Source organism: Drosophila tropicalis, unplaced genomic scaffold (assembly GCF_018151085.1).
Source record: "Drosophila tropicalis isolate 14030-0801.00 unplaced genomic scaffold, ASM1815108v1 contig_859, whole genome shotgun sequence".
Taxonomy (NCBI): domain Eukaryota; kingdom Metazoa; phylum Arthropoda; class Insecta; order Diptera; family Drosophilidae; genus Drosophila; species Drosophila tropicalis.
The window spans coordinates 8692652-8702393 of record NW_027173353.1 but is presented as its reverse complement, the minus strand read 5'-3'; the positions used below and the strand labels follow the sequence as shown (position 1 = coordinate 8702393).

The 9742-nt window shown below is 34.2% G+C and overlaps 2 protein-coding genes and 1 long non-coding RNA gene across 4 annotated transcripts; 2 read left to right on the top strand and 1 right to left on the bottom strand.

Annotated features, from left to right (window-relative positions):
• The first annotated feature begins 3507 nt into the window (after positions 1-3507).
• Positions 3508-5657, top strand: LOC137582331 (sialin). Of its 2 annotated transcripts, XM_068296819.1 has the most exons (5): positions 3508-3969; positions 4020-4259; positions 4321-4623; positions 4835-5362; positions 5419-5657. In XM_068296819.1, the coding sequence occupies exons 1-5, from the start codon at positions 3679-3681 to the stop codon at positions 5626-5628; spliced, it is 1572 nt and encodes a 523-aa protein (XP_068152920.1). In that variant the 5' UTR covers positions 3508-3678; the 3' UTR covers positions 5629-5657. The 2 variants fall into 2 exon arrangements, with proteins under 2 accessions (XP_068152920.1, XP_068152922.1); XM_068296821.1 differs by lacking the exon at positions 3508-3969 and having other exon boundaries at positions 4117-4259; positions 4318-4623.
• On the bottom strand, positions 5136-6378 carry LOC137582334 (uncharacterized). The gene is made up of 2 exons (XR_011033273.1): positions 5931-6378; positions 5136-5360 (listed from the first exon to the last, which is right to left on the bottom strand). It is a non-coding gene; the product is annotated as an uncharacterized lncRNA (long non-coding RNA).
• Paip2 (polyA-binding protein interacting protein 2) lies at positions 6111-9406 on the top strand. The gene is made up of 4 exons (XM_068296822.1): positions 6111-6369; positions 8343-8503; positions 8582-8682; positions 8749-9406. The coding sequence occupies exons 2-4, from the start codon at positions 8360-8362 to the stop codon at positions 8876-8878; spliced, it is 375 nt and encodes a 124-aa protein (XP_068152923.1). The 5' UTR covers positions 6111-6369; positions 8343-8359; the 3' UTR covers positions 8879-9406.
• Positions 9407-9742: the final 336 nt, after the last annotated feature.

Genomic DNA, 9742 nt, shown 5'->3' with positions numbered 1-9742 from the left:
AGTGGGTCGCTGTTATACACCAATATACAGGTAATCCACTCAACCAACCGCACGACAAGCTAATGCCTTTTGGCCAGTAAAAGTCATGTACATATGTACATACGTATGTCCATTTGTATGTGTTGGTGCATAACTATCCAAGTGTCAGACAATTTTCGTAGGTTGTTTCATAGAGTGAACTACATATGTGTATATACATACATATATAGCTACTTATGCCACTCAAAAATTTAGGTAATCCCCCATTAGTGTTTCATTGAAATTTCTTTAACGTTTTGTGTAGCATACTTATAGGAGTTGTGTTACCTTTTAATACAATTATTCAATAGAAAAACAAAACCATTTTTAGAAATCTGTTAATAACTGTATATCACTTTTCAATAATAAGATTAAGGCATGATTTTTTTCAAATTGGTCATAGACTTTTAGATATGTTTTAAGAAATTGTGGAAATTTGTTTCACTTGCTTCTCTCGTATTGTATATTTTATTATATTGGCAATTTCTAACCCATTTTCTAAAGTTGTTCTTCAATATATATACAAATTTGGTCTATCAAAATATGAAAATTGTAACTAAAAATAAATTCGTTGCGATTTTTTAAGGAAATTATTATATACATATTGATTTTAGTGTTTTTTGATCAAATGGGACAAAAAATATTAGATGTCGAGGTACAATTAAAACATTAGAAAGTTAAAAAAAAAATGACAGAATAATAGATTTGCCAGGTAATGAACTTTTTAAGAGACCTAAAGAATTGCCAGCAAGTTTATACGTATGTGTATACAGGAAAATCTCATTTAAAAGGACACTTCAGTTGAACATACTTACATTTAAAGAGCGAGTTACCACTGTACTTACAATTACATATGCACAAGACTGGACATTGTTGTTGGCTATATTTTTTCATGACGTTTGTGCCATGAAGTGCGACAGATGGCAAACGAGGGCATCACAATAATGACTTAAACAAAAGCGAAACCAATGAATACTTAAATATTAAACACCCACACACACACACAAACACACACAGAGAGAAAGTGAAGAGCTTTTCCTAAATGAAGGCATATGTACATATGTATATAATTCCTTATGTGCGTATGTTTTCTTTTATGACATTTATATTTTCGTTTTTCTATTTTTTTTTTTTTTTTTTTTTTTGGTGTTAATATTTGTTACAATGTTTAATTCAGTTTTATGAGTAGAGCGAAAAATATGTTGGAATTTCTCTATTACATTTCAGTTGGCATACAAAGTTCCCATGCGGCAAGCCTTGACTATTTTTAGACCAAAACAAAGTGTTTTTGTGTTTTCACTCGTCCAAAGGTGAAACAGGAGCATGGGATAGGACCATTATTACCATTATGGCTGGTCTATGCAAATGCAAACAGTATGAATGCATTTACCCAAGAGAGAACTGTGCCGGCATATGCTCCTATTACACTATAACAACACAACACAACACGAAAAAAAAACTGAAAACTATGTATAGTATAGTAAAACACTGCGGCATATGCGTTGTATAAATAAAAAATCAATCAAAACGCCCGGCCAAGCTAGGCCATGCCAGGCCAAGCTAAGCCACGAGGCCGATATACATTCCAAATGAGTTAGAAATGAACGTGCCGCATATATCAGTTAGCTTTATAAAATATTTAAAATTTTAATCGAAATATAGTGCAACAACTTTGCAGCAAAAATAGAACACACATCGGTCTAGCCGTCACTAGGCGATGCGATGGGCCAGATAACACGAGAACAGGACACGGACACGGACACAGACACGACAAACAGGATGCCTTGCTGATTAAACTGTGGGCCAGACTTTGGGAGGCCGTCTAACTGCACCTTGTCCAACATTAATCAAAAAGGAAAGGGAAATTTTTTCCAATTTTTATAAACCAATAGCAATTATTGTGAACTAAGTGCATCAATGACTTGGTTCACCACAAAGCCATAATTAGAATAACCATTTAAAAGAATTTCTGCTTATTAGGGTAGTTGAACTTTTGGCCCTTTTGTGAATTTTTAACTTTATTTATGGTAATTGTTCAAATTGGCGAGGTAAAACTTGGCATAATGTATGAGATGTTTTTTTTTTTGACTTAATTGCGGCTGAATTATGAGTTAAATACACACACACACACTGACATGCATATATATGTATAGACACTTATTTATTGCCCGAAATTAGTTGCAATTAAGAGTCATGGTCATTATTTTTGGGGTAAATCACTTAAAATGTTTGTAAATTTTGCAAAAAGTTCTAATTGTTAAGACCAAAGTAGCCCCAGTTTGGAAATCATTTGATACTGTTTAGATACCCTGCACTCATTGGCCCAAGAGAATGCCTTTTAGATCTGATTAATCATAGAACTTCCAAGGTAGTATTAAGTCAGCTCAGTCTTCGACTTTATTCTACATTAATGATTCGAATACGAAAAATGTATTATTTTCTTCCTTAAACACTTAGTAAACACTATTTGTTTAGCTGTAGTATTAACACTTTAGTATAAATGGAATTTATATTGACGCCATTTATATTGAAGGACACCATACACAGCTATAACAGCTCCTTTAAGACAGCAAAAGATGTGGAAATGACCTGTGGTTTATTATCAACTGCAGAAAGCTAGAAATGATAAAGTTGCTTTCAAAATTAACCATGAATCCTAGTGCTACTATTCTGTTTGGAAAATATGCCCCATAATCCTTGCTCGGGTCCACAATATCAGACGGCTTTGATGAATTGAAGCAACTGCATTCGAAATACATTATATAGATAAAGAATCCTCTTAACAATATTCATTTTCTCTATATAAGGAATAATTCTCTATTGACGTTGGATAAGATTCTAAAAGAAGTTTTGACAGATATATGAGCCTCTGACTTAGTTTAAATCGGACAAGGAAATACTTGTACCTGATTTATCAAAACATTGGCAAAACATACAAAACTCTCCATTGGTCCCAAAACTATAAAAGAAAAATGATTTGAAAATATATAATATAATGTTAGTTTTCAGATAAAATATGCTCTAATTAATTAATAGGTGTGACATTTTTGGAAAATCGTTTTTAATTTAATTTGAACTTAATACGTTTTGAAAGTTTTGTCTATGTTTGTTTATAAAATTGCTTGGAAAAAGTATTAATTTTGTGACCAAAACAGAAGATACTAACCGATACACTAATTAGTTAGATTACTTAAGATTATATCCCGACCAACCAATTATACTTTCTGACAGGGTATACAAATGTTTAAGGTGACAATTTTTTTTTTTTTTTTATGGGGTTGCTTTGTGGATGAGCTCTCTTAAATTTCGGTTTTTATGGGAATCTTTTATCGTAACTTTTTTGCCAGTATGTGTCTTATTGTTGCTGTTGTGTTTTCTTCAGTTTTTTTTGTTTTTTTGCTTTACCGTTACAAGATAAGTGACCGCCTGACCGCTCTAGAGTCGTGACAAATTGCAAATTTTGCTTCATTATTACATCTGGTTAGTCAATTTCTAGCACTCGAACTGGGCTGAGCGTGCAAATTTTTGTTGTTGCATTTTTTTTTTTTTTGTTCTTGTTGTTGTGTGTTTGTGTCTGTGTGTGTGTGTGTTTGTGTATGTTGTGTCCAACTTGTCCCAAACATTAGATAGAAGAGTAGGAAAGAAAGTGCATTAAAGAAAATGGTACACAAGTCTTGGAATCTACCAAACTTGGTGACTCCCTCATCATCATCATCATCAGTGCCATCACATTCTCCTCTATGGGGCTCTGTACGACTTACCTATACAGTGTGTGCCTTCCTGGCAATGATTTTACACACAGCAATACGTAGTATGTTGGGACTAGTGATACTTAGTATGGTCAAACAACGTGAAGATGACACTAGTCAATCCCCTTTAAATGGAACAGCGATCCAGAAAACGCAATGTGGACCACATCTGCTGGAGGACGCAGAGATTGAGTCCTTACAGGTATGCCTGATCCATTTGGGCCGCCATTATCTTAGTCGTCTCTTTTGCAGATTACAGGCGGAGATTTAACTTGGACACGGAATCAGGAGCTTGCATTTCCTGGCATATTTTACTACGGCTATGTCATAACTTTACCTTTAGCCGGTCATCTATCAGATCGATTTGGTAGTAAACTGCTGTTCAGTTTATCGCTTATTCTTCAGGGAATCACATATCTATTGCTCCCAGTCATGGCTCACTATAGTTTTGCTGCTGCAGCAACCAATTTAATAATTACTGGGATGTTTGCGGTAGGAGATTTTGCAGGCGCATCCGCCAAAGGTGAAAAACTAAAGTATTACATTTCAGTAGGGCTGCGGCAATCCATCGATATACCAACTCTTTGTCATCTGGGCACATCCTTCAGAGCGGACAGCTCTCTTGTCATTTGCGTATAGTGGCATTGTCATGGGCACAATAATCATCTATCCTGTGGCCAGTTATCTTAGCCAACTTGGCTGGGAGATGCCATTCTATATGCTTGGCTTTGTAGTCCTACTATATGGTATAGCTTGCCATTGGCTTATCTACGATGACCTCAATAAACATCCACGTCTAACCACCAAGGAGAAGGCGTACTTGCAGCCCGATTTGCAAATTACCCCACAAATGCAGGTAAATCAAAAATAAAAACAATACCCAAAAAATAGGTCAGCAAATGTCATTTATCTGCGGTGTAAAAGCTTTCAAATTGCATTCTTAATTTTAAAATTGTAATTAATTAATATTAACAATTGGCAACTGGATTTAGGAATTTTAGCAATTTATGGCGCTGACCTAAAGTTAGCCTTGATTCATAATGACTTAATGGATTTATTTATTCCAGCACTTGGCCATTCCTTGGAGGTCAATGCTGACATCAGTGCCTGTTTATGCGTTCATCCTGACACATATTTTCCATAATTATGGTTATCTTTTACTTTCACTGGTCATGCCACGATTTATGCGAGAGGCGATGCAGTTTAGCCTGGCTGAGGTTGGACTTTTATCATCTGCTCCTTATGTGGGCAGTTTGTTTTCCAAACTGATATGCATACTGAGCTGCTCCTATATCGAACGCCGAGTGGACAGGCATTTGGGTTGTATGCGCCGCCTGCTGTATGCTATATGCATGGTATTGAGTATAATTTTTGTAGGCGGCATTATAATGGCCGATTGCGGACAAAAGATTGTCGTTATTATGATGTACGTCTTGTTGGGCATTGTATGTGATATGGGGTTTAGTGCTGGCTATTGGCCAACTTTGTTGTATTTTGCCCCTTCGTTTGCTGGCCTCCTGTCGGGAGTGGCCAACTGTTTGGGCCACTTATCTGGATTTCTAGCACCTTATATTGTAGCAGCTTTGGTTTCCTCTGTAAGTAAAAGAAAGAAAATTTGATTAAGCCCCCCTTTAATTCCGTACTTTTTCAGGGACTTAAAACAGAATGGAATACGGTTCTAATTACACTGGCTCTTTTCAATGGCTTAGCCATGATTATGTTTTCTTTCTTAAGCAGCACGCAACTACAAGCTTGGGATCCAAGAAGTATTTCGAATAATATAAAATACCAAACAGCAACAGCGAGTGATCCCGACCCAAATCAAATTAAAATTAAAATAATTTTTAAAGAGCGCGCCTAATTTTAATCAAATAAAAATGCCTAATTATAGATTTTAGAGAGACCGTGGCAGCCATAGTAAAAACGAAGGTAATTACGCATATGAGAGGCGAATTCAAAAAAGAGCTCAACTCGCTTGGTAAGCAACCGCCTCTCACCCAGAGTCTCAGAGTTATAAATTATTTAGAGCTAGATAATGTTTTTTATTGCATTAGTAATTTAATAAATAGTTTAAGATTTTTAGTGCGTTTTAAATGGCTTGCAACTTATTCAGCTCTTTTTCAATTAGTTTACTGCTTTTTTTCCGCCAAAGAGAATACTCACTGTAAATAGGCGAAATTCAAAAAAAAGAAGCAAATTGTTGACCACAGCAAAGAGAGCCAGCGTCTGCACTGAAAGAAAATCTGTATCTGTATTGGAGCTTCGTGGGTGTGTTTGTTGTTGTTATATATTTCATATGTTTTTGTTTGTTTTTTTGGCTTTTGTTTTAAAGTCACTTTGAGTTCGATTGCTTGACGTTTACGGACGTATTTCCGGCGCACACAGTACATATTTATTTACGTTTCGCAATAGATCTATCAAAATTTTTCGTGTGGATTATTTCTAGATGCAACATTAAAGTTGTCTGTGTTCCTTTCAAACACACAAAATTCTCAGTGGAAGATCTCAGTCCCAAAGTAATAATTTACAAAAAGTGACCAAAGGCGGCCAGCCAAAGAACGGAACATTTGCAGAAAAAAAAACTTACAAACGGATTTGTAAAGTGAGTAAAAAAAAAAAAAAGAAAAACCGACTGCCTTCGACAGGACTAAATTAAGATTTAATTATATTTATTATTTTGTTGTTTCGATGTCTGCTGGGGGGCAGCGGGTTTAAAAGAAAGGCGGAAATCAAAATGCAGACACTTCCTGGTTGTAATTGCTTGGGCTTAAAGTATTTGCCATTTCCGTGAGTGTAAACTTTGTGTAGTTTCTTCTCGATAAATCAATAAAAAGGCAACAGCACGGCTAAGCTAGGAAATTCTATGTGTGGTGTGTGTGTGTGTGAATAAGTGCGCGCGGTAAGCAAGGTGAGGGGTGGCCTACGTGCCGTGTATGTGTGTGTAACCTGATTAATTTAGTTATTGTTGCTCAAGTACAAAAGAAAAAACGCTGAATATTAATGCATATTGTCGAATATTTTAAACACTTGTTACCTTGAAAAAATCTACGCAGTTATTGGTGGGTTGATGGGGGTTCATTCAATCAAGTATGTATATGCATGTATGTATGTATGTACGTGTGTATAAATGGCCGTTTAACACCTGTATGTGTCTGAATTTTGTTTTGTGGAATTGACTCTGTGCAAATACATTTTAATTTTCGCAATTTTAACTAAAATATGGCAGCCAACAAATACATTCATATACGGCCCCTGTGTGTGTATGTATTTTCTGTTTTTGAGCACATACACACATCCATATACACTTTTCAATTCAGTGCTGAACACTTTTAGCCGTAAAAGGCTAAAGGAAATTGTTAATCTAGCCAAAAATTAAGTCTGCCATATGTACATACATATGTATGTAAGAAGTTGGTGAAATTAAAACAATAATTCGACTGTTTATATATATGTTTTTTGGAAATACATAGTAATCATTAAAAAATCGATATCTTTACCATTTGTTAAAGTATTTAAGTTGTTTTTATTGCGGCATTCTCTAAATACCCCAACTAACTTACCATACCCGGTGTTCTTGTTTTTTTTTTTTTTTTTTATTGCCAGTGCTGATGACGTTTGGTTATTGCGTTTTTGCATAAATTGTTCAATATTTTATGTCTAGTTATTTGTTGTTTTTTCACGCCCCAAACAGCTGATAAGGTTACCATAAAAGTTTGTTATTCTTTCCTCTTCTTTCTATGGCATAAAATGTTAAGAACGTGTATCAAGGGGTATTTCTTATTGTTTTGATTACTCCTTATCTACAATGAATATATGTATGTACGTACATTTGTATGTATGAAAATTTTTAAGGCGCTGGCAGTTGTTTATAAACAATTCGTACTGACCTGTACGTGTATGTATGCCTGTATATATATACATATATAAGATGATTGTATGTGTCATTGGCTAACTCTATTCTTCTCTTTTACTCTTGCACTTTGAGCTTAGTCATTCTGTTTTTAAACATTTCGGTTTTTGTCACAACGCAAAAAAGTCTTCAGTTGGGCCAAGAGAAAATTTAAACAAAAATAAATACATATAAATGTTTGTGTATATTCAATGTGCCGAATAAGCAACATATGTATATACATACATACATGCATATATATACATATTTGTCTTTGTATAGATTTTTTAAATAAAAACAGTGTCAGACCGGTTTCTAGAAGTAATACAAAGTTACATACACATACCAACGGCAACCGGCGAATTCATTTACATACGTATGTATGTACATATGTATGCATTGTACATATGTATGTGTATACAGAATCTGTATTATATATTTGGCTATACTTACCTTTTAAGATAAATTTTAGTTAACGATATAGACATTGTCATGTCACTAACTTTTATGTACTACTCACTATGAAAAACCGATTCACTCGAATTAATTGCTCACAAAGCTAATGTTTTTTGCTGAAAAATTTATTAGGACACTCAGGACCCAACATAATTTATCTGCTTTTCAATTATTATTTGGTTGTAATCCTATAAACTTTAAACAAACTTAATCTTTCTCAATACCTTTAGCAAAGCGATTACATATCATGTTGTTGAAAGTACCATCTGTTGACTGGACGGACCAAATCATTTATGTGGTGGAAGACGACGAATCTCTGTCTGACATTGACGATGAGCCAGATTTCTCCGAATATATGTGGATGGAAAACGAGGAGGAGTTCGATAAGAACGTAAATAAACTTATGACAACAAACTCTTTATACATGTATATTTCAATATTTTGTTTTTCCCATTTAAATAACCCAAAGGAACTGCAACGTCTTGAAGAGGAGGAGATTATGCAAGAGTGTTTTGAAGCCATGATCGAAGATGAATTGGAGGAGCAAATAAATGAATGGGAGAAGGCCAAGTAAAAACTGATACTTTCTTTTTTATTATAAATTTTTTCTAAATTTGAAAATTAACTTTATTTCAGAACTGAAGAACAAAATACGGCTCTTTCGGCCCTGCCAAAAAGCCAATGTAATGTGGAAAAGTCCATATTAAATCCTATGGCCGATGAATTTATACCCCGTAGTCATCTAATGGACTTCCCAGCCTCCTAAAGCTCCTCACACTCATTCACGTACACATAAACATATATGTATGCAAAAGAAAATCCTATGAAAGATATGATCAGCATTCAGTGCAAATGGGCCAAGAAACAAAACAAACAAAACAAAAAGACGAGGAAGAACTAAATTCTCTTTACCCGAAAAAAACAAAAAAAAAAAAAAAAAAAAAAAGAACAAAATCTAATGCTGGCAACCGAATTGTAAACGAATCATTTTTTTTTTTTACACGGAAAAAATAATTATCAAAAGCAACACATAAATCAATAAGACATATACACAAACAATTTTTTAAATAAGTAAATGAAACGAAAAGAAAAATCAAGAAAAAAAAAGCATATTACCAATTATATATATATACACACATAGAGCAACAGTATGTCGGTAACTTTCCATAATCATCCAATATTCGTAAAGGAAGAATCCAATCTTTCGTACTAATGTACAAAAAGCCGAATCAAATGACCATGCAAGATCTAAAAATTGTACTAAACGCCAATAATTCTGTAAAAGGTTAGGAAATCATAAACGAGACTCGATTTTGTTAGATAACAAAATCTGGAAACTATGGACATAAATTGTAAATGTATAGTCTTTTGTCGTCGTCGTGTCTGTTTATCGAAATTTCATTCAAAGACTTTAATTGTAATTTAGAACTTATGCTTTGTATTTAATTTAATCTCCCTGCCCTACCCATACTACATTGTCTATCTAAACTTTTAAGTTGACAACGAGTTTTGTTTTCCCTTTATATATTTTTTTATAAATATTTTTGCCCTATTGTTAACTTGTTGTACGTTCTATACAAACCTACCTACATATGTTAATGAGAAGCGCTTGTTATCCTCCTGATCATTT